General features: G+C 42.8%; 2 protein-coding genes across 5 annotated transcripts in view; one reads left to right on the top strand and one right to left on the bottom strand.

Moving 5' to 3' along the window:
- The window catches only part of LOC115208366 (replication termination factor 2), a 44445-nt gene extending 20344 nt beyond the window's left edge, over window positions 1-24101 (bottom strand). For 2 of the 3 annotated variants that reach the window (XM_029776364.1, XM_029776367.1), the window contains exons 1-5: window positions 23919-24101; window positions 22779-22873; window positions 22380-22473; window positions 22152-22291; window positions 19983-20061 (exon numbers count right to left, since the gene is read on the bottom strand). In XM_029776364.1, the coding sequence (XP_029632224.1) occupies window positions 19983-20061; window positions 22152-22291; window positions 22380-22473; window positions 22779-22873; window positions 23919-23987 (477 nt within the window). In that variant the 5' untranslated portion in view covers window positions 23988-24101. The remainder of the gene's footprint in view (window positions 1-19982; window positions 20062-22151; window positions 22292-22379; window positions 22474-22778; window positions 22874-23918) is intronic. The other variant, XM_029776366.1, reaches the window with a different exon arrangement.
- On the top strand, window positions 2170-14399 carry LOC115208365 (beta-1,3-galactosyl-O-glycosyl-glycoprotein beta-1,6-N-acetylglucosaminyltransferase 7). Of its 2 annotated transcripts, none has more exons than XM_029776362.1 (4): window positions 2170-2971; window positions 4370-5400; window positions 6755-6850; window positions 13666-14399. In XM_029776362.1, exons 2-4 carry the CDS (start codon window positions 4434-4436, stop codon window positions 13902-13904), a joined length of 1302 nt encoding a protein of 433 aa, XP_029632222.1. In that variant the 5' UTR covers window positions 2170-2971; window positions 4370-4433; the 3' UTR covers window positions 13905-14399. The 2 variants fall into 2 exon arrangements, with proteins under 2 accessions (XP_029632222.1, XP_029632223.1); XM_029776363.1 differs by lacking the exon at window positions 2170-2971 and adding an exon at window positions 2986-3826.
- Window positions 24102-24401: the final 300 nt, after the last annotated feature.

The following is a 24401-nucleotide window of genomic DNA, read 5'->3' as shown; positions in this document are numbered from 1 at the left end:
ATCACTGCATCCAATGGGTACGGATATAGCTTTAGAACAAAGTGTGATCGATACATGTGGATGATCTTGTTCCTGTAGTGTTTGTAAACACCCTGGTAGGTTGATTAATAACCTGAACCAGATTACAGGCACTGGTTACAGTAAGAAGCTTCCTCTTGAGCGGACAGCTTGATGAAAACCAGTTAATATTCAGGTCCCCAAGAAAGTAGACCTCTGTTTACATTACATACACTTGGTGGCCTATAGCAATACCCCAAAAGAAAAGGCTTTAGATGTGCCAAGTGAACCTGCAACCACAACACTTCAATAACACTTGACATAAGATATTCTCTAAGCATTACAAGGATATGGCTCTGAATATATACAGCATCACCTCCCCCATAAGCATTTCTGTCTCTTCTATACTTGTACTGATGTATCATCAAATGAATTATCGAAGTAAGTCTCAGAAATTGCTAATATATGAATGTTATCTGATGTTAGCAAGTTATTGATTTCATTAACCTTATTTCTAAAGGCTGCATATATTAATATGGGCTGTTTTCAGCCCTTTCCTGGGTAGCTTATCAGAGATAGACAATACTGAAAAGAGCAGACAAAGCAAGAGAAAAAAATACATTCAGCAGTCCATTAATCAATTGGTGTGTGTGTGCTGCGGAGTTGAGGCTACGAACCATATGATTAGCTCTCTCATCCATTCCACGCTTCTGGGAGGGTGGGTGGACAATGAGCCTGTCATAGCGGATGTACACAATGTCCCCATGCGCTCTGGTAGCTTTCATGGCTGGGATCAGTTCTTTCCTCTTCTGGTACACAGCTTCAGGATAGTCCTCATAGAGGAAGATATACTTTCTTGGCTCTTTCCAGAACAGCAACCTTGTCCTTGAACCTCAGGAACTTGACTACTATTGGCCTGGGCCGGTGGTGGGTTTTCCAGTCATGTGGGCACACTCCACCTCAATCTTCCTGTGGTCCATCTTCAATTTCTCAGAGATCATTTTCCTCACTTTATCCTCAGACTCTGTCCAGGTCTCGTGGAGATTCTGCAATTCCGTCCACAACCATGTTGTTCCGCCTTGATTGTCCCTCGAGATTGATAAATCAGATTGTCATTGTTATCACTGATTCACACACAGAACTGATGTCCTCTCTCAATGACTTACAGATTGCTGTCATCTTGCCATTCTCTTGTTTCAACTCATCGAGCTGACCCTGGGAGAACTGCAAACTGTTCTTCAAGTCCTGGAAATCTCTGGTCAGGTCGTCCATTCTTTTATTGGTAGAATCCACGAGAATTTGGACAAAATACTTGAAGCTATTTTCTTGTTGTTGTAACAACTGCTTGTAGGTCTCTTTTTGTTCATTTAAAAGATCCTTCACGTGTGATAGAGAGACACCACTGTCCTCAACAGTACTCCCGCTGGCTTTGGTCTTTGTCATGGTAGCTAGCAACGTATGTTACACTGTTACTCCTCGCAGTTCCAGACAGGGCAGGTCACAGGGAAGATTGAAAACAACAGCAGGGATCTAGACAGCCACAAACCCGGGACAATCCGTGGTCCCAGCCACAATGGCTAACCTCGTCGCGGGCTGCGTTCAAGAAAACCTTGCTAGCTTGATATGCAGCTAGCTAGCAGCTAAGCTAGCTGCGACGCCAAATAGCTCCTCAGACACGTCCTTGGTCAGCAGGATCACTGGAAAGAGATAAGCAGTCCCAGAAACTGATGCCAACTGCGTTGCCGGATCCAAACTAAGAAGCTAGGTCGCTACCAAGAACTTTCCAATACACTTTCAAACAACAAACTTTCCAAACAAAAACCGAGCTCTTCCTCATTCTGTGTTCAACAGGAAGTGATAAGAGGGGAGGCCATTATATCCATAATTTGGCAGGCTAAAAGCAAAATTGTGGAATAATGAAAAAAATAAAAAATAACACTATTCTACTCAAATCAACAGCTTCTGTTGGGTTTCCCCCCCCCTCTTTCAAAAAAACCAGACCTGTGCATTACTACTGAATGTTTATTTTCATTAATGAGTGACAAATGCGCACGTGCACACTCATGTACACACTCATAACGTCACACTCGGCCACAGAAAGACAAAAGCCCACCAGCAGGGGGGACCTATTGTGTCCTGGTGTCAGCTCAATGTGACCTCTGGCCATGTGGCCCTGTTAACACAACAATAACTAATCTCAGTAGCTGACCAGGCAGCAAACAAAACACTGGCTGAGGCTGTTGCTGCCTCCGGCGGCACTCTACTCTGCACAGCACTAAACCAGCCACAGCAGCAGAACCATCTGAGAACTCTCCCAGGAGAGAGGGAGCGAGAGAGGCAGAGAGAAATGAGTCGAGGATAAGATCCATAATCCATGCTGCGACTGCTGCAAATCTGACATTGGAAGGAAGATTGGGGTTGCTTAGCTTTTTTTGTGTTAAATCTAAAATTGGGAAAGGAGAGAGAGAGCAATTGCGGAGAGATGGAGAGAAAAAATTAAGCAAGGTAGTTGAAGATCATTTTAAAGGTGGTAGGAGACTGTCGGGAAAGGTTGCCGGTGCTTGTATATGGGTGTGTGTGTGTGTGCGCCAAATGAGAGAGAATCCGCCCGTTACCAGGCAGGGCCGGCCCTCATCCCACCAGGTGGGATGCAGTGGGAGCGCCTCAGCCACAGACGTGAGGGCAAGAAATGACACACACGCAGGCACACACACACGCTCAAAACAGAGACGGATGCGGAGTACAACGACCTTGCGAGCCACATGCCACCCTGAGACAACCATAACAAAAGCAACGCACAGCAAACTGCAGCAGCATCAGCTCCACCAGCCCATCCCTTGACAACCCATGGCTCCAGCTCCCTTCGTGCGCCAGGCTTGACTCCCTGTTGGTTCCGGCTCGCCATTTTTTGGTCAGGCGCTTAATGTTTAACCTATTCTTCAGCGAAAGGACCCCGGGCTCAACTGCAATTAAGGTAACTGGATAGCCTTATCCTCTGTGTGCGTGTAACACTTGGAGGTAACGGAAGATTGTATTTGCTCTGAATCAAAATGTTGCTGAGGGTAGTATGCTATGATGTGTGTGGTATTAAACATTCCCACAATGAGCTTTCAATTACAAATGCCTAAGAGTGATGGAATATCTGGTTAATTACTCAATCCATTAACAGGTGATAAAATAAAAGCATGGCTCCATGAGAACTAGCAGTGTTTAATCCAACTAATAAATGGTAACAGGTGGTTCACATTTTTTTTTAAAAATCTTGCACACTGGATGATACACTGCTATCCACACATAGTTTGCTTAGTTTCTAAATAAACAACGCCAGTTGACGGTTTCATTTCTTTGAAAAAGTCTCCCATTACCTACAAAAAATAAATCAATGGCAGTTTGTCATAAGCAAACAAGACGTCTCTCAGAATCAGTAAGCCAAGAATAAGATAAAGTTGAATAGAACCCCCAGGGATTTATCTGTCTGTTGACATAATTACGGCATAGACCAATCTTGTTTGTTTTTTCCCTTGATGTCACAATGGCCTGTGTAGTTGATGTGGGAGACCCTTGGGATTTCATTACATACTTGCATAACAAGCCCAATGTCCAAATCTCTTCAACGGGCTGCCACTGATTATCGGGTTCTAGCAAGTCTCCGGTGAATAAGTCTCTCTAGTGTGATATCAGGCAACTGCAGAGGTTGTTATAGGAGCAAAAGTTGTCCCTTTTCTACTGGATTCTTATTGATTCTCCACCAGTGGTAGTGTAGTGAATGAGCGAAGCAGTGTAGCTCACTTCTTACAAAATATAATCAATCTGTTGGCAGGAACAACAGGTAGACCTACTTTGATTTACAAGCGATTAAGAAAATGTATGACGATAATTATGGCTCTGTGATCCTATTTAGATCCAGGGTATTGTGTATCTAGGAGCTAGAGCATTTCCATATTTCAAAACCTGTATACTGCAAAATACAAACCTTGTTTGCATGGCTAGGTTCAAAATTCAAATGTGCATATCTATTCTGATGTCTATGAGTCTGTCTCTTGCATTGCTTAATGATTCATTTCTTCAACTTCCTGAGCCAGCTTCCTCAGTCCATCTAGCAGCATTATCTATGCATTTCCTCTCTACTCACTTGTATCATCTGTTGTGATCAGATTAATAAGCACTCCATAAAAAGCTATTCATCTTTGCTGTGTGCTGGGTCGTTAAACACCTCTAGAAAGAATCCCCGTATGAATTGCAATGAGGAAACCGATTATTCTTAGATTGTAAAACATTGCCAATAATTGTGGTTATTTTTCAATAATCTTCCATAAAAAGTATGTCTTAAATTTTTTTTTCATGTCTCAAGTCTGGCTTTGTCATTTTACAGTACAGCCTAACCCTGGTCTTTTGCTGCCGGTGGTTGCGTGGTGTCCGTCCAGTGCTGGACTATTATGCTCCAGCTGGAAGGCGCAAAGTGCAGTTTCCTGTTCTGCCTGGGAATATGCATGCTCATCTGTTCGGTCATCTACCTGAGGGCCATGGCTGGCACAGATCCACAGGGTCAGAGTGGGCCCCTGGGCTGCAGGCCATTCTCTAAGTACTGCCAAGCTTTCCTCCCCAGCACAAAGGGCTCGCCAGCATGGCAACGCCGTGACTGCCAGGTGGAGAGATATCTTCTGGGTATGGGAAGTCGAGGTGGGGACCAGCACTGCTCCCGCCTGGTGAGGGAGCTTCACTTCATCACCAGCCCGCTGAGCCGGGAGGAGGAAGACTACCCTCTGGCCTTCATCCTCACTGTCCACAAGGAGCTGGAGCTGTTGGTGCGCCTGCTGCGGGCCATCTACACGCCGCAGAATGTCTACTGTGTCCACGTGGACGCCAAGGCTCCGCGGGAGTACAGGGAAGCCGTGGAGAGCCTTGTGGGCTGCTTCCCCAATGTGTTCCTAGCCAGCCACAGCGAGATGGTGACCTACGCCAGCTTCTCACGGCTGCAGGCCGACATCAACTGCATGAGGGACCTGACCGCGTCGCCTGTGCCCTGGAGGAAGGTGCTCAACCTGTGCGGCCAGGACTTTCCTGTAAAGAGCAACCTGGAGCTGGTGCGCTACATGCAGAGCAAGGAGTGGAGGGACAGGAACATGACCCCAGGCATCAAGCAGCCTGCAGCTATGAGGCACCGGACTCAGCTGCAGTACAGGGAGGTCAGGGGCTCCCACGTGGCCCCCAAGCGCGGAGGCCCGAAGAAAGGTGCTCCGCCCCACAGGCTGCAGATTTACTTTGGCACAGCCTACTACGCACTAACCAAGACCTTTGTGGAGTTTGTACTGAGGAGTCACGTGTCCAGAGACCTGCTAGAGTGGTCCAAAGACACATTCAGCCCAGATGAGCACTACTGGGTGACGCTCAATCACATTAAAGGTAAAGTACAAGTTTACAAACAACACAAAAAGCAACTTGTAATCTCTGTAACACCATTGGTTCTGAGCTTATATTAATGCATAGGGACATTTCTAACTGTTAAATCCGTGAGGAAAACAGATAAGACATCTACAATCTTTCCATAAGTGCATAGCTATGTCACGCACAACCTTTCCAATTTGAGATGTATCCCAAAGCAAAAATCTAGGAGACGACATAGCCATGCTTAGTCGATAAATCCTGGTGACCTAGTAACTGAGTTCATGAAAGGCTGACTTACAGTACATTTATTTGGGGTGTTCGAAGATTACTTCTAGCCTTGAAACTTAAAAAGGAATGGGTTCAACATGCCTACATTGTTTTAAGTAAAGTAAACCAGCGTAGCTCAATGACATGTATTTTATGAAGCCCTTTTTACATCAGCAGTTGTCAAAGTGCTTTACAGATAACCAGCCTAAAACCCCAAAGAGAAAGAAATGCAGAAACACAGTGGCTAGGAAAAATAAGTCAATAAATATTCCACCCCTTTGTTATAGCAAGCCTAAATACATTCAGGAGTACAAATTTGCTAAACAACAATAAATTGCATGGACTTACTCAGTTTGCAATAATAGTATATAACAGGACTTTTGAATGACTACCTCATCTCTGTACCCCACACATACAGATAATTGTAAGGTCCCACAGTCGAGCAATTCATTTCAAACACAGATTCAACAACCCTCCGCTTGTAATCGTTAAGGTCTATGGGGTTTTCATGATAAAAAAAAATAAACAGAATGGAGCTAAGCACAGGCAAAATCCTACAGGAAAACCTGGTTCAGTCTGCTTTCCATCAGACACTAGGAGATGAATTCACCTTTCATCAGGACAAAAACCTAACACACAAGACCAAATCTACACTGGCGTTGCTTACCAGAGTGTTCTTACCAGAGTGGCCGAGCAAATTTTTTTGACTTAAACCCACTTGAAAATCGATGTCTAGACCTGAAAATGGCGTCGCAATGATCAACAACCAATTTGACGAGCTTGAATTTTGAAAAGAATAATGGGCAAAGGTTGTACAGTCCAGGCGTGGAAAGCTCTTAGAGACTTACCCAGAAAGACTCTAAGCTGTAATCGCTGCCAAAGGTGATGCTACAAAGTATTGACTTACGTAAATGAGATTTCTGTATTTCATTTTCAATAAATTAGCAAAACAAATGTAATCCATTTTGAATTCAGGGTGTAACAACAGAATGTGGAATAAGTCAAGGGGTATGAATACTTTGAAGGCACTGCAAGTGACATGTGAGAGCCTATAATGAAACGTGAGAATGAGATGATCTGTTTTGGATCGATTATCTGCTCCTAGAAGCGCCAGGAAGTCACGTAGGAGGCGGCTGGGGCGGCAAGATCCGGACAATCAAATGGAGGGACCAAGAGGGGACTGTACACAATGGATGCAAAGGTACAACAACTCCCTATCCCAGTCAAAGTCAGTTTCTACTCTTGACCTCACTTGTTTAGGGCATGTTTTGCTCCTTGATTCCAGATTAGTCTTCTGATTAGGAAGCAAACTGTTTACACACAAATCTAAATCGTATGTCACATGCGCCAACAGGTGCTTACTGACAAGCCCTTAACCAACAATGGTTAAGAAAATATTTATTAAATAAACTAAAGTTAAAAAAAGCAACAATAAAATAAGAGGCTATATACAGGGGGTACCGGTACCGAGTCAAGGTGCAGGGGTACAGGTTAGTCGAGGTAACTGAGGTAATATGTACACTAGAAGACAAGTACATTAGACTGTTTAGTTTGAGAAACAGACACTTCACAAGTCCTCAACTGGCAGCTTCATTAAATAGTACCCGCAAAACACCAGTCTCAACGTTAACAGCGAAGAGGCGACTCCGCGATGTTGTCCTTCTAGGCAGAGTTGCAAAGAAAAAGCCATATCTCAGACTATCCAATAAAAAGAAAAAAGATGGGCAAAAGAACAGACACTGGACAGAGGAACTATAACACTAATGTACTTGTCCTCTTGCTCAGTTATGCACCAGGGCCTCCCACTTTTCTATTCTGGTTATAGCCAGTCTGCGCTGTTCTGTGAAGGGAGAAGTACACAGCGTTGTACGAGATCTTCAGTTTCTTGGCAATTTCTCACATGGAATAGCCTTCATTTCTCAGAACAAGAATAGACTGATGAGTTTCGGAAGGTCTTTGTTTCTGGACATTTTAAACCTGTAATCGAACCCACAAATGCTGATGCTCCAGATACTCAACTAGTCTAAAGAATTCCAGAAGATTGACATCATTTGAGTCAAATGGAGGTGTACCTGTGGATGTATTGCAAGGCCTACCTTCAAACTCAGTGCCTCTTTGCTTGACATCATGGGAAAACCAAAAGAAATCAGCCAAGACCGCCACAAGTCTGGTTCATCCTTGGGAGCAATTTCCAAACGCCTGAAGGTACCATGTTCATCTGTACAAACAATAGTACGCAAGTATAAACACCATGGGACCACGCAGCAATCACACCGCTCAGGAAGGAGACGCATTCTGTCTCCTAGAGATGAACGAACTGTGGTGTGAAAAGTGAAAATCAATCCCAGAACAACAGCAAAGGACCTTGTGAAGATGCTGGAGGAAACAGGTACAAAAGTATCTATATCCACAGTAAAACGAGTCCTATATCGACACAACCTGAAAGGCCGCTCAGCAAGGAAGAAGCCACTGTCCCAAAACCAGCCAGACTACGGTTTGCAACTGCACATGGGGACAAAGATCATACTTTTTGGAGAAATGTCCTCTTGTCTGATTAAACAAAAATAGAACTGTTTGGCCATAATGACCATCATTATGTTTGGAGGAAAAAGGGGGAGGCTTGCAAGCCGAAGAAAACCATCCCAACCGTGAAGCACGGTGGTGGCAGTATCATGTTGTGGGGGTGCTTTGCTGCAGGAGGGACTGGTGCACTTCACAAAATAGATGACATCATGAGGAGAGAAAATTATGTGGATATATTGAAGCAACATCTCAAGACATCAGTCAGGAAGCTAAAGCTTGGTCGCAAATGGGTCTACCAAATGGACAATGACCCCAAGCATACTTCCAAAGTTGTGGCAAAATGGCTTAAGGACAACAAAGTCGAGGTATTGGAGTGGCCATCACAAAGCCCTGACCTCAATCCCATAGAACATTTGTGGGCAGAACTGCAACCAACTTTCTATGGCTTGTTTTAATAATATAAATTTGAGATTCTTTTATTTTCAAATAACTGAAAGTGACAGGATGTAATCTGAATAAAAAGAAAAAAGGCCACTCTTGAACATGGGGTGAGACATTCTACTAGAGAGTGAGTTCGGATTTAGGTATAGCTTTTGTGTGACTGAAGCCTTGTGAGAGGTCTAGTCGTTTAATATTTAATAATTTCTGCCCTCCGAATTCATTTTCATTATATAAATAGTCCTGTTTAATGTTGCCTGGCTAGCCATTCCAAAAACAATAGAATATTTTTTGCTCATATAATTTGAAAAACAAGTTGCTAGGTGTAGGCAAGGCCATAAGTGAAGACACTTGCTAGTTGACACTTGCCAGCATGCGCTGGAGTACACCTGGCCTTGTGAATGCTGACCTGTTTAAAGGTCTTACTCACATTGGCTACGGAGAGTGTGATCACAGTTGTCCGGAACAGCTGGTGCTCTCATGCATGCTTCAGTGTTGCTTGCCTTGAAGCGAGCATATAAGGCATTTAGCTTGTCTGGTAGGCTCGCATCACTGGGCAGCTCATGGCTGGGTTTCCCTCTAATCCGTAACAGTTTGCAAGCCCTACCACATCCGACGAATGTCAGAGCCTGTGTAGTACGATTCAATCTTAGTCCTGTATTGACGCTTTGCCTGTTTGATGGTTCATCTGATGGCATAGCAGGATTTCTTACAAGCGTCAGGATTAGTGTCCCGCTCTTTGAAAGCAGCAGCTCTAGCCTTTAGCTCGGTTGCAATGTTGCCTGTGATCCATGGCTTCTGGCTGGGATATGATACGTACGGTCACTGTGGGGATGACGTCATTGATGCACTTATTGATGAAACTGGTGATTTATGTGGTATACTCCTCAATGCCAGCGGATGAATCCCCTAACATAGTCCAGTCTGTGCTAGCAAAACAGTCCTGTAGCTTAGCATCCGCATCATCTGACCACTTTCATATTGAGTGAGTCACTCGTACTTCCTGCTTTAGTTTTTGCTTGTGTTAGGTTCTAAATATCTGAGTAAGAACTCAATGGACACTATGAAAGCTTAGGCCAAGTTTATTCAAACCAAAGGATCGAACACCTGAACAGACAAAAACACATTTCCAAAAGTGGTAATATATATATCCCCAATTTAGGTGGGCTCCTCCTTCTTGCTAAACATGGCATATATACTGCTAGGCAGGAAATTATGTGATACGGGCAATAAACTGTTCCTTCTCTCTTAATGTGACCTGACCTCGACCCCCTTCATCACTAATCCACGGCTTTCTCCCCTTATCAGTGCTGCCACGTGATCGTTTTCCCTGCACATTCCAAGCTTAAATGCACCCACCATATACATTCCTCCCGAAAATAACCATTAACTTCTGGTGTAGACCCTCTAGACCAGTGGTTCCAAAACTTTTTATAGTCCCATACCCCTTCAAAACATTCAACCTCCAACTGCGTACCCCCTCTAGCACCAGGGTGGGCGCACCTTCAAATGTTTTTTTTTGCCATCATTGTAAGCCTGCCACGCACACTATACATTTATTAAACATACAAATGAGTGTGAGTTTGTGTCACAACCCAGCTCGAGGGAAGTGACAAACAGCTCTTATAGGATCAGGGCACAAAATATAATAATAATCAATCATTTTACTCTTTATTTAACCATCTTACATATAAAACCTTATTTGTTCATCGAAAATTGTGAATAACTGAGAAGGGTGTGCTTGAAAGGATGCACATAACTCTACAATGTTGGGTTGTATTGGAGAGAGTCTTAAATCATTTTCCGCACAGTCTGTGTCTATTTAGTTTTCATGCCAGTGATGGCCAAGAATCCACTCTCACAAAGGTACGTGGTTGCAAAGGGCATCAGTGTCTTAACAGCACAATTTGCCAAGGCAGGATACTCAGAGCAGCCCAATCCAGAAATCTGGCAGTGGCTTCTGATTAAATACAATTTTCACAGAAGCGCTTGTTGCAATTTCGATGAGGCTCTCTTGTTCAGATATTGGTAAGGGGACTGGAGACAGGGCATGAAAGGGAGAACGAATACAGTTGTTTGTGTCTTCCGTTTCGGGAAAGTACCTGCGTAATTGCGCACCCAACTCACTCAGGTGCTTCGCTATATCACAATTGACATTGTCCGTAAGCTCCAACTTCTTAATCATAGCCTCAATTTTGTCCCTCACATTGAATATAGTTGCGGAGAGTCCCTGTAATCCTAGATTCAGATCATTCAGGCGAGAAAAAACATCACCCAGATACGCCAGTCGTGTGAGAAACTCGTCATCATGGAAGTGGTCAGAAAAGTGAAAATTATGGTCAGTAAATAAAACTTTAAGCTAGTCTCTCAAGTCAAAAAAACGCATCAATACTTTGCCCCTTGATAACCAGCGCACTTCTGTATATTGTAAAAGCGTTCGTTGCATGGTCGCTGCCCATATCATTGCATAGTTCAGGGGCCTTGCTTTAACAACGTTACCCATTTTCACTGTAGTGTCCAAAACATCTTTCAAGCTGTCAGGCATTCCCTTGGCAGCAAGAGCCTCTCGGTGGATGCTGCAGTGTACCTAAGCTTGGAAATGAGACCCTTAAACCCAGACTTGGATCACATACCCACTCCACTGAATAGCAGGCTAGCGATTGCTTTGCAACCCTTGCAGTTAGCCACTGATTCCTTCCAAACCCCCACATTGTTGAATTTGCGATTTCCAACTTCTTGTGTAATGTTTATGTCCAATGGCCGAATAGCACCAATACGTTTAATCTATAATTTCTCTTCATATGAAAAGGATTTGACAGTAGATTGTCGACAGAAGATGAATGTGCAAGTAGAGATACTGGGGTGCAAAGGAGTAAAAAAAAAAAATTACATGGGGATGAGCTAGTTGGGTGAGCTATTTACGGATGGGATATGTACAGGTGCACAAACTTTAAGCATCAGCTATCTGAGCAGCTTACTGATCGCTGCAGCTGTACACAGCCCATCTGTAAATAGCCCAGCCAACTACCTACCTCATCCCCATATTGTTTTTATTAACTTTTTTTTTTGCACACCAGTATTTCTACTTGCACATCATCATCTGCACATCTATCCCTCGTGTTCATTTGCCAAATTGTAATTACTTCGCTACTATGGCCTATTTATTGCCTCCTTACGCCATTTGCACACACTATATATAGACCTTTTCTATTGTGTTATTGACTGTACGTTTGTTTATTCCATGTGTAACTCTGTGTTGTTGTTTGTGTCGCATTGCTTTGCTTTATCTTGGCCAGGTCACAGTTGTAAATGAGAACTTGTTCTCAACTGGCCTACCTGGTTAAATAAAGGTGAAATAATTTTTTTTTTAAAACAGGTGCAATGATAGGTAAGCTGTTCTGACAACTGATGCTTAAAGTTAGTGAGAGAGATATAAGTCTCCAGCTTCAGTGATTTTTGCAATTCATTCCAGTCATTGGCAGCAGAGAACTGGAAGGAAAGGCGGCCAAAGGGGGAGTTGGCTTTGGGGGTGACCAGTGAAATATACCTACTGGAGCGCGTGCTACGGGTGGGTGTTGCTATGGTGACCAGTGAGCTGAGATAAGGCGGGGCTTTACCTAGCAAATACTTAGATGACCTGGAGCCAGAGTGTTTGGCGACGAATATGAAGCGAGGGCCAGCCAACGAGAGCATGCAGGTCGCAGTGGTGGGTAGTATATGGGGCTTTGGTGACAAAACGGATGGAACTGTGACATAGTACATCCAATTTGCTGAGTAGAGTGTTGGAGGCTATTTTGTAAATGACATCGCCGAAGTCAAGGATCAGTACAATAGTATGTTTGGCAGCATGAGTGAAGGATGCTGTTGTGAAATAGGAGGCCAATTCTAGATTTAATTTTGGATTGGAGATGCTTAACCCTTTCCAACAAAAACATAAGAGATTAAATCAGAACATCGTTGAAAATAATATAATTATAATAATTATTTTATAAATCCTTAGCCCTTCTCTGAAGGTGTAAAGGCCCATTGTTCCCAACTGTGTTTGGATTAGTAATAATTTGTAGAGTGGCTCTATTTTCCCTCAGCGTGCATTTTTTTTCACTATCCTGAATGTCTAAAGAATCCATATGTTGTTCTGAAAGATGAACACAGAAATACTGGATATTTTGAACCCTTATTATGGTGGTGATTTAACAAAATTACAATCATGGTCTTGAATTGGACTCGCATTGTTCTGTCCTCGGTTTTGATTCAGTCTCAGACCCCTTGTCCCCCTCCCGGTCTCGGTCTTGACTCGATTTCCTCCGGTCTTGAATTGGTCTCACCGTAGTTGGTGTGGTCTACAGCTTATCATGAGGTACTCTACCTCAGGCGAGCAAAACCTTGAGACTTCCTTAATACAAAAAATTTCACACCAGCTGTTATTGACAAATAAACAGACCACCACTCGTCTTACTGGAGGTAGCTGTTCGGTCTTGCCGATGCACGGAAAACCCTGCCAACTGTATATTATCCATGTCATCGTTTAGCCGGTGAAACAAGATATTACAGTTTAATGTCCCTTAAGTAGGATAGTCTCAAATGGAGCTCATCCAGTTTATTCTCCAGTGACTGCTTGTTGGCCAATAGGACGAATGGTAGAGGCAGGTTACCCAGTCGCTGACTAATTCTCACCAGGCACCCGGATCTGCGGCCTCTGTATCTCCGTTTCCTATTCATACGAATGACGGGGATTTGGACCTGGTTCCGGGAGCAGCAGTAAATCCTTTGCGTCAGACGCATTACAGAAAAAAAGTCTATGTCCAGTTCGGGATGAGTAATCACTGTTCTGATATCCAGAATCTCTTTGCGGTCATAAGAGACGGTAGCAGAAACATTATGTACCAAAAAAGTTACAATGCGGAAACAATTTAATTAAATTGCACAATTGGTTAGGAGCCCGTGAAACGGCAGCCATCTCCTCCGGCGCCATTGTTTGAGCAACAGCAGATGATAGAATTTGATACTGATCTGAATCTCATCTTTATGTCCTTTCTGCTGCACGTCTTTCCGCAGGCCACTATGTTAGGGACATCTGCATCTATGGTCTGGAGGATTTGCAGTGGATCATCGACAGAAACAGCATGTTTGCCAACAAGTTCGAGAGCAAGTCCTTCCCAGAAGCTTTGGACTGCCTGGAGCAGTGGCACAGAGACAAGGTCCTGCAGCAAGCCATGGTTCCCATCCAGTCATGGTGGCAACTTGCCACCCAAGGCAATGCCACCTCTCTTTTCAATGCCACGGTAGGACTTTGATGAGGTTGTGGGGTTCTTCCTGACCAAAATGGATGTAGTTCTTCAATACTGGTTGGTTATTGTATCACTTCAGAGGGCTGTACTAAAGTGTGCTGCTAGGGCCTTTATGCATTTCTGTTGGTGCGTTTAGCTCAAATCTTGAGAAAGTCACTGCATGGACACGCAATCAAAAGCTAAACGACAATTATCTGACATTCTTCTCCATTTGTAAGAAACTGTTTGCGAGGTGAGCAGGGAAGACTTGTTATTGACATATCTCAGTTGTCCTGAAACGCTTTGTGGTAAATTTAGGCTCTGTGTATCACTAAGAGGCACAGTGGCTGAGAGGATGACGCAACCATAATCACTAAGGAATTCACAAGTCTCCCCCCACGTCAAACAAGGACCTTTACTGACCTGTGGTGCACTTTGACAACAGAACCACATACAGTGAGGGAAAAAAGTATTTGATCCCCTGCTGATTTTGTGCGTTTGCCCACTGACAAAGAAATGATCAGTCTATCATTTTAATGGTAGGTTTATTTGAACAGTGAGACAGAAATAACAAAAAAATCCAGAAAAGCGCATGTCAAAAATGTTATAAATTGATTTGCATTTTAAATGAGGGAAATAAGTATATGATCCCCTCTCAATAAGAAAGATTTCTGGCTCCCAGGTGTCTTTCATACAGGTTACGAGCTGAGATAAGGAGCACACTCTTAAAGGGAGTTATCCTAATCAATCCGATTCCAAACCCTCCACCATGGCCAAGACCAAAGAGCTCTCCAAGGATGTCATGGACAAGATTGTAGACCTACACAAGGCTGGAATGGGCTACAAGACCATCGCCAAGCAGCTTGGTGAGAAGGTGACAACAGTTGGTGTGATTATTCGCAAATGGAAGAAACACAAAAGACCTCCCTCGGCCTGGGGCTCCATGCAAGATCTCACCTCGTGGAGTTGCAATGATCATGAGAACAGTGAGGAATCAGCCCAGAACTACACAGGAGGATCTTGTTAATGATCTCAAGGCAGCTGGGACCATAGTCACCAAGAAAACAATTGGTAACACACTACGCCGTGAAGGACTGAAATCCTGCAGCGCCCGCAAGGTCCCCCTGCTCAAGAAAGCACATATATTTGCCCGTCTGATGTTTGCCAATGAACATCTGAATGATTCAGAGGACAACTGGGTGAAAGTGTTGTGGTCAGATGAGACCAAAATGGAGCTCTTTGGCATCAACTCAACTCGCCATGTTTGGAGGAGGAGGAATGCTGCCTATGACCGCAAGAACACCATCCCCACCATCAAACATGGAGGTGGAAACATTATGCTTTGGGGGTGTTTTTCTGCTAAGGGGACAGGACAACTTCACCGCATCAAAGGGACGATGGACGGGGCCATGTACCGTCAAATCTTGGGTGAGAACCTCCTTTCCTCAGCCAGGGCATTGAAAATGGGTCGTGGATGGGTATTCCAGCATGACAATGACCCAAAATACACGGCCAAGGCAACAAAGGAGTGGCTCAAGAAGAAGCACATTAAGGTCCTGGAGTGGCCTAGCCAGTCTCCAGACCTTAATCCCATAGACAATCTGTGGAGGGAGCTGAAGGTTCGAGTTGCCAAATGTCAACCTTCGAAACCTTAATGACTTGGAGAAGATCTGCTAAGAGGAGTGGGACAAAATCCCTCCTGAGATGTGTGCAAACCTGGTGGCCAACTACAAGAAACGTCTGACTTCTGTGATTGCCAACAAGGGTTTTGCCACCAAGTACTTAGTCATGTTTTGCAGAGGGGTCAAATACTTATTTCCCTCATTAAAATGCAAATCAATTTATAACATTTTTGACATAAGTTTTTCAGGATTTTTTTATTGTTATTCTGTCTCTCACTGTTCAAATAAACCTACCATTAAAATTATAGACTGATCATTTCTTTGTCAGTGGGCAAACGTACAAAATCAGCAGAAAATATAGTGCTACCATCAGTACATGAAAAATAAACCCTACCATAGGAATTATCACCCTCTTTTATCACAACTTTTGTATTTAGCAATGGTGATATTTTAGCAAATTGGGATTGGACAGGGGATCATTATCAAGCCAAGCTGCCACTGTGGTTCATAGGCTGCGTTAACACAAAATCTTTTTTTCTCAGATTTCTTTTTTTTTTTACACATTCGATTACATGTTAAAAATAACCCATTTAAAAGTAAACTATTATATTGTGTGACAGCTTTATATATGTTTGTCTGTGATTGTTATGTAGTAAATGTGAACATTTTAAGTTAATGCCGCCACTTCAGATAACTGACGTTTTTTCTTGTACTGTACCCAATGATTTATGAAAACTTGCTTGACGGGTCAATGTCCTCATTGTGGTTTCACAGTCTTGTTTAATATATATTATGTACACACTTTATTAGAATACTTATGAAATACACATTGTTATATTTGGTAACATATGCTTGTTTTCCTTATACTCCAATCCCATTCGAAGTGGGTGAAAATTAAAAACACTGACAAAAGCTCTGATGAAGGCCTTGAGGCTGATACGTAAAGCTTAATAAAGAGCAGTAAAAAGGTGTGATTGTTAAAAGGTAATCATGTTGCATGTGCTAATCATGACCCGTTAACATTGTTTCCTATTTGTTTTGCAACTATTACAAAAATAGGTTAATAATTATTTAAAGTTACGTAAAAAGAATGTCCCACTGTTCTTTGATAATTTCAACTACTGCTAAACGATACCCTCTGAGCTTAGTACTGGCAAAGTACAACCGTATAATAAGCCAAATAGGCCTAAACATTTGCAGTGTCATTAAATATTGTTACATTGTGTATGTTGTCAATTTAAGAGAACAGGGTCCAATAAATATGAATTAGGTTGAGGCAGTTAAGGTGTTCAACTGCCACTTTGACAACAAACCATATTTCTATTGATTTCAAGAAATGTAACATATTAAGGGCTTGAAAGTGGAAATCATACAGCATGCACTTTTTTTTTATCCAAAACATGTTTGTTGTTTGTTCACTGTAAAGGGAGTTTAGCTATTCGCTAAAATTCCCAAATGCTTTGAATACATTAAAACATTTGTTAGAAATTCACTTGGTCTAAACTTAGCTTGATCTTTGCTTTGCTTCATGACTTTGCAAAAGGGTTATTGATACGATTTGCACACACAAATCGTACAATCACATGCAGTGCAAATGGACAAGGCACTTGGATCTGTTCCCCCTTGAGAGTTAGCAAGGAAAATTCCCACAAGTGGATGACCACAACAATGCTGCTCTCACGCTCTGATGGAGTCGGAAAGGTGACCTGTTGTGCTGCTCTCCCGATTCCACAGTAGTCCTGAAAACTCGACGTTAGCCAAGTGACTAGGGTCTCGTTTCAATAATGGACTCTTTTGGCATAGAGGAACTACACCACTGCCTACGTCACTACTTTATCCGCTTGAATAAAACACAAAATAGTAGTTAGCAAGATGGAGATCAGAGGCAGTGATGTAGCTCCTCTATGCTCCCCAAAAATAAGAGTCCATCATTGAAATCAGACCCTAGTCAATGTGTGGCCTAGGGTCAGGTTTTTGCAACTAATACCACAGCACCACATGGTTTCCAATCATCTGGCAGCTTCCTCATTTAGCCTGGCTCAGGTTCCGGTCAGCTGGCAGGAGGCATCATGGGATTGGGAATAACGACAGGTACAGGGCTGGGGGGGTTATCTGGTTTCCATGACACCGAGGAGGGCTTTTACTGTCGTAAAGTTACAGCACATCAATGTTTCAGAGGTGATCTGCTGTTTCTCAATAGGATTTCCTGTGTATTGTGTGTCCTACCTCACCTATCACATTCTTACCTTAAATAGAACATGTAATCAATACAAATGTGAGAACACAGTGCAGCAGGCATGGTGAATGAGGCACCATGTTACTTTTCTATGTGCAAGATGGCAAACAGATACAGTAACTCCAACATTTTATTTGCTTTCCTTTGCTAAACCACAGTGTATAATTTTGTAATTTCAAAACAGGGAAATTCGTATCTCCATATCAAGGCAAATAATTGAAGCAATAAGAACAGAAATGGACCTGTGGTCAACTCCATGGAACTCAAACAACTCAAAAACAGCACACCGGAGGGTTAATCATTCACATGTGAGCACAAACAGCTAACTGGTTCACAGTTAGCACCACCTCTATGTACCTGTCTGACAACTGTGCTGGGACACGCCGTCCTAAAGGTTGATTAATCTACTGTAGAAGACACAAACAGCACCACCCTCCATTTGAAAACTCACCCTACTGTCAAAATACAGATGACTGGCTATAACAGCAGGTTGTGTGTAACAAAGGAAAATGTGTGGACAGGGTAATAACTGATTCAATAATAAGAGGGTAGGTTTGCATACAGAACATTCCAATATCTTATTTTAGTACACACTGAAGGCTTGGACTGAAACACATGTGAAAAAGCTTTTTCCCCTGCTGCTGCTAGTGGGAAAAAAATGAAGATATTGGAGTCTACCTACTTTGTGAGAGCCTACCCTTTTATTGGTTTTACGCAACAACCAAAAAAGTTAACCATGGTGGTACCTTGTTTTGTTACTAATTTGACAAATGTAGTGCACAGCTTGTTGAATAGATGTGGTGTATGTTTTACAGTGCATTCGGAAAGTATTCAGTCCTCCTCCCTTTTTCCACCTTTTGTTACGTTACAGCCTTATTCTAAAATGGACTAAATAAAAAATTTTCCTCCATCTACACACAATACCCCATAATGACAAATCAAAAACAGGTTTTTAGAAATTTTTCAAATGTATATAAGAAAAAAACTTATTTACAAAAGTATTCAGATCCTTTGCTATGAGACTTGAAATTGAGCTCAGGTGATTCCTTATTCCATTGACCATCCTTGAGAAGTTTCTACAACTTGATAGGAGTCCACCTGTGGTAAATTCAATTGATTGGACATGATTTGGAAAAGGCACACACCTGTCAATATAAGGTCCCACAGTTGACAGTGCATGTCAGAGCAAAAACCAACCCAATAGGTCGTAGGAATTGTCTGTAGAGCACCCGGCCAAACCGAGCAATCGGGGGAGAAGGGCCTTGGTCAGGGAGGTGACCAAGAACTCGATGGTCACTCTGACAGAGGTCCTCTGTGGAGATGGGGGAACCTTCCAGAAGGACAACCATCTCTGCAGCACTCCACCAATCAGGCCTTTATGGTAAAGTGGCCAGACTCCTCAGTAAAAGGCACACGACAACCTGCTTGAAGTTTGCCAAAAGGCACCTAAAGGACTCTCAGACCATGAGAAACAAGATTCTCTGGTCTGACAAAACCAAGATGGAACTCTTTGGCCTGAATGCCAAGAGTCACTTCTGGAGAAAACCTGGCATCATCCCTACGGAGAAGCATGGTGGTGGCAGCATCATGCTGTGGGAATGTTCTTCAGAGGCAGGGGCTGGGAGACTAGTCATGATCGAGGGAAAGATGAACGGAGCAAAGTACAGAGAGATCCTTGATGAAAACCTGCTGCAGAGTGCTCAGGACCGCAAACTGGGGCGAAGGTTCACCTTCCAACAGGACAATGACCCTAAGCACACAGCAAAGCCAAGACAGGAGGGGCTTCGGGACAAGTCTCAATGTCAATGAGTGGCCCAGCCAGAGCCCGGACTTGAACCTGATCAAATATCTCTGGAGAGACCTGGAAATAACTGTGCAGTGACGCTCCCCATTAAACCTGACAGAGCTTGAGAGGATCTGCCAAGAAGAATGGGAGAAACTCCCCAAATATAGGTGTGCCAAGCTTGTAGCGTCATACCCAAGAAGACGAGGCTGTAATTGCTGTCAAAGGTACTTCAACAAAGTACTGAGTAAAGGGTCTGAATACTTATGTAAATGTGATCGTTTTTTTTCATTTGCAAAACATTTTTAAAAACCTGTTGTTTTTGCTTTGTCATTATGGTGTAAATTGATGAAGGGAAAAAACTATTGAATCAATTTTAGAATAAGGCTGTAACGTATCAAAATGTGGAAAAAGTCAAGGAGTCTGAATACTTTCCGAATGCACTGTTCTACCTTGTGTCCTACCTTGTGGCAGATCTCAGTCTTGACTTCTTTCAGGGCCCGGTCTGAAAACACACAGCCACAGGTCTGCAGGAAACAGAACCTGAGAGAAACAATATCGCATAACGTTTAGGGCTAAGATTGTGACGCAACACGTCTATTGTAAGGGAAAATATAGTGCTACCATCAGTACATGAAAAAAAAAACCCTGCCATAGGAATTATCACCCTCTTTTATCACAACTTTTGTATTTAGCAATGGTGATATTTTAGCAAATTGGGATTGGACAGGGGATCATTATCAAGCCAAGCTGCCACTGTGGTTCATAGGCTGCATTAACACAGGCAGCCCAATTCCGATATTTTGCCCAATATTTGGCAAAAGAGCTGATCTGATTGGTCAAAAGACCAATTAGTGAAAAAAAGATCACAATTGCCTATGTAAATGCAGCCATAGTGGTATTGTAGTCAAATGGGATCTGGTGGCAGAAAATCCCCACCCCTTCAAATTAGTGGATTTGGCCATTTCATCCTCACCTGTTGCTGACAGCTGTATAAAATTGAGCACACCGCCATGCAATCTCCATAGACAAACATTGACAGTAGAAGCCTAAGCTCACTACGCGCAATGCCAAGCTTCGGCTGGAGTGGTGTAAAGCTTGCCGCCATTGGACTCTGGAGCGGTGGAAATGCGTTCTCTGGAGTGATGAATAATTTTTAACATTTGTTTTTACATTTTAGTCATTTATCAGACACTCTTATCCAGAGCGACTTACAGTAGTGAGTCCATACATTTCATACATTTTTTCTCCATATTGGTCCCCCATGGGAATCGAACGCACAACCCTGGCGTTGCAAACACCATGCTCTACCAACTGCTTCACCATCTGGCAGTCCGACCAACTAATCTGGTTTAGGTGGATGCCAGGAGAACGCTACCTGCCCCAATGCATAGTGCCAACTGTAAAGTTTGGTGGATGAGGAATAATGGCCTGGGGCTGTTTTTCATGGTTTGGGTTAGGCCCCTTAGCTCCAGTGAAGGGAAATCTTAACGCTTCAGCATAGAATGACATTCTCAACGATTCTGTGCTTCCTACTTTGTGGCAACAGTTGTTTCAGCATGACAATGCCCCCATGCACATAGCGAGGTCCATACAGAAATGTTTTTTCAAGATCGGTGTGGAAAAACTTGACTGGCCTGCACAGAGCCCTGACCTCAACCCCATCGAACACCTTTGGGATGAATTGGGACGCCGACTGCGAGCCAGGCCTAATCGCCCAACATCAGTGTCTGACCTGACTAATGGTCTTGTGGCTGAATGGAAGTAAGTCCCCACAGCAATTCTCAGAAGAGTGGAGGCTGTTATAGCAGCAAAGGCGGGACCAACTACATTTTAATGCCCATGATAAAAAATTAAATGTTCGACGAGCAGGTGTCCACATGCATTAAATGACATAAAATGTAACTACCCCTACTACTCCAGTATCCCTGCACTCTGTAAATATGGTATTGGCACTGACCCTGTATATAGCTTACTTACTCATGTGTTTTTGTTCTACTTTACTTTATAGTACTACGGATATTGATTACTGCATTGTTGGAAAAGAGCTTGCAAGAAAAGCATTTCACTGTACTTGTGCAAAGTACTCGAAACTAGTTAACAGACCAATAGAGTTCCAAACCTCTCTGCCAATAACAACTCGTTTTCATTTTTCCCCCTCTCCACTCAGACCACTCCCAGACAGTCCTAGTAAAATTCTTGCTTGAGAAACTGCTATTTTCTAAGAAGCTTTTTGTTTATTTTTGACAATTTTAATTGAAAACAATTACAGTAAGGTTCTTAAAATTATTACCCAGAAATGATTTTTTTTTAAAAGGCTGCATTGGACCTAAAAAAAAAAAAAAAAAAAAAAAAAAAAAAAAAATGGGGCAATGCGCACTGAGGCCTACTGCACATAACCTGGTCCCAGATCGGTTTGCGACAGAGTTAAAATTATATCACAGACAGGCTGGCACTCAGGCTGTAGGTTAATGCACATGATTCAGTGCCAGAACTCAACAAAATGAGATGACACTTCCGGGTGAAAATGCCCCACTCCACGCTTGTCATTGAAAGACATTGATAAGATGCAGAGACATTGACGAGATGCTTGTATATAGTCATATTCATTAGTGCACACCATAGCAACGTACCTATGTTTGCCATTCATCTCCAGGCCCACCACAGGACAGATGAACATGGCACAGTGCATGTCCTCATAGCGGTCCCCTTTGGTGTTCCTCCTCTCACCCTCCCAGGCTGGGTTGTCAGTCAGGTTCAGCTCCTTTATATCCTGTGGAATGACACACACACACCTTTGATTCACTTTAGATAACGCAATGATATGTGGCCTCAGCTGAAATCATGGAAAATTACCATACCTTAATGCCACGAAGGTGTGATGCAACCTCGCTGTTGGGTCTATCTGCAGATTTATCCAGAAGGTACTCAATCACAGCATCTTTGTTATAAAGTCTGTAAGGAAGAAAAGCATTTTGATTATGAAATCCATGTGTGATAGAAGTATCTAAAAGTAGCCTATATCTAAGCTACTAATATTCAGCGCCATTTCATTCTTAACTGCAACCAATCAACAAGCAGCACTTACTTCCTGATTGCATTTTAATATTATGAAAGATTATATCCATTTATCTAATAGGGACACCTAGGAGACTGATAATGCCAACACAAAATATTGTAGATTGCTAGATACAAAATGGTGTCATACTATATGACTACCGGTAGTTCACAACAACAAACTGATTTTAAAAAGTCCTCACCTTCCCAGATCACAAGCAACAATAGGGCGCCGGAGTTTCTCTGTACTGAGAGCACAGTACTTCCACCGGGCAGCAAGCTCTGCATTTTTGTCAACCTGTAGTGGAGAAAGATTTACACATTCAATTTAGCTCGGTTATATCTGAAATACTTTGCTTGCAAGAATAGTGATAGAGAGGGAACAGCCATGGTGCATGGAGAGGGGTCGCCCAGGGCGCCATACAAGCTAGAACCGCCAAAAACACCGAAACTGCTGACAAAAATGCTTTCTGCTACTAAGATTAGTGAAATGTATGCTAAACTGACAACTGAGTGAAGAGCAGCAATCTCAACTAGCAAGCAAGTCGCAGCAATGAAGAACGCGAAGAGGGGGAAATTCTGGCAGGGGAGAGATGTTTGGCACAACACCGGAACAGCACAGACCACTTTCACTCCCGTTTCTGATCCTCAACAAATGTCGTTATTTTCTGGTTCTGTTCCAACCCCTGGTTTTAACACAATTGCAGCTGACAGTATTTTTCAGTGACAACAGGTCACAGATGCTAATTAACAGTCAGCAAGCTAGTCCACGCCGTGTGTTGCGTAAAAAAGCTCTGTAACATGGCCGTGTGGGAACCATAACCCTATATAAAAGGTGTAGTAATTGAACATACATTTTGTTTTTTGAAACTATTAATCTGATATGAAAGTAGTTACGTTCCTTATGTTTCCAAAAACGTACCGCAAGTGATGTGTTTTAACGTTTAGAGAAAGCGTCGGTCCTCTTACAAAACATCTTCGGTCAGACTATACCATCGTCAATAGGCGCTAAAGCAGTTAGAACTAACGTTAGCTGAGTGTGAACATGGCGTATTAACAAGCTAACGTTAGCTAGTTAATAAAAGAAAGCTAGCTACCTAAATGTATACATTTCATTTATCTAATATTAGTTCAGTTTGGGCGGACACATCTTCCCTGATTAAAAAAAAAAACATCCCGAACGTTAGCTAGCGAAGCCAGTTAGCTAAACATGTAAACATCCGTTAGAAAATAAAAAAAATGCTAACGTGTTTGAAAAAAGGTTAGCTAAAGTGCAGGCTAGCTCGTTTATTTTACGCTTGCTACGTTAGGTTAAAGCTAGCTAACGTTATACCACTACATACCTTCTCAACTTTCTTTGGGCCTTTTACCAACTCATGCCTTTTAGGAATAGTTCCACCATCACATCCCATTTTAACAAAAAGCACAAAAGTAATTTCTTGGACTGGTCTGAAGGAGAAAAGACGAACAGGCTGGTTGTAAACAAACGCGTAATATATTCTTCTTCGTTTGTATTTCCGGTAGACTAGACGCTGTGTTGCATATTGCTGCCTTTCGCAGGTCGGAGTGCGGATTCCACACTTTGGTCACAATGAAAATGGGAAGGTATTTTTTTTTACATTGCACAACCATCTATCGTATACACTATCCCCAAAACCTACCACCCCATCCCACTACTTTGGCCCTAAATGATCCAACACCAGGCCGTCGGCATGGGAGGATGGAACCCCATCTCTCAAAACTTCCTGTACACCTTCTGCACTAAAATCTCTCACACCCAAATATTTGTTTCTACTGCTGCAACTGTAGGGTAGCACCATGGTGTA

The sequence above is a fragment of the Salmo trutta genome, chromosome 14, assembly GCF_901001165.1.
Source record: "Salmo trutta chromosome 14, fSalTru1.1, whole genome shotgun sequence".
NCBI lineage: Eukaryota > Metazoa > Chordata > Actinopteri > Salmoniformes > Salmonidae > Salmo > Salmo trutta.
Note: the sequence above shows the minus strand (reverse complement) of the source record. Positions and strands in the feature narration are given on the sequence as shown.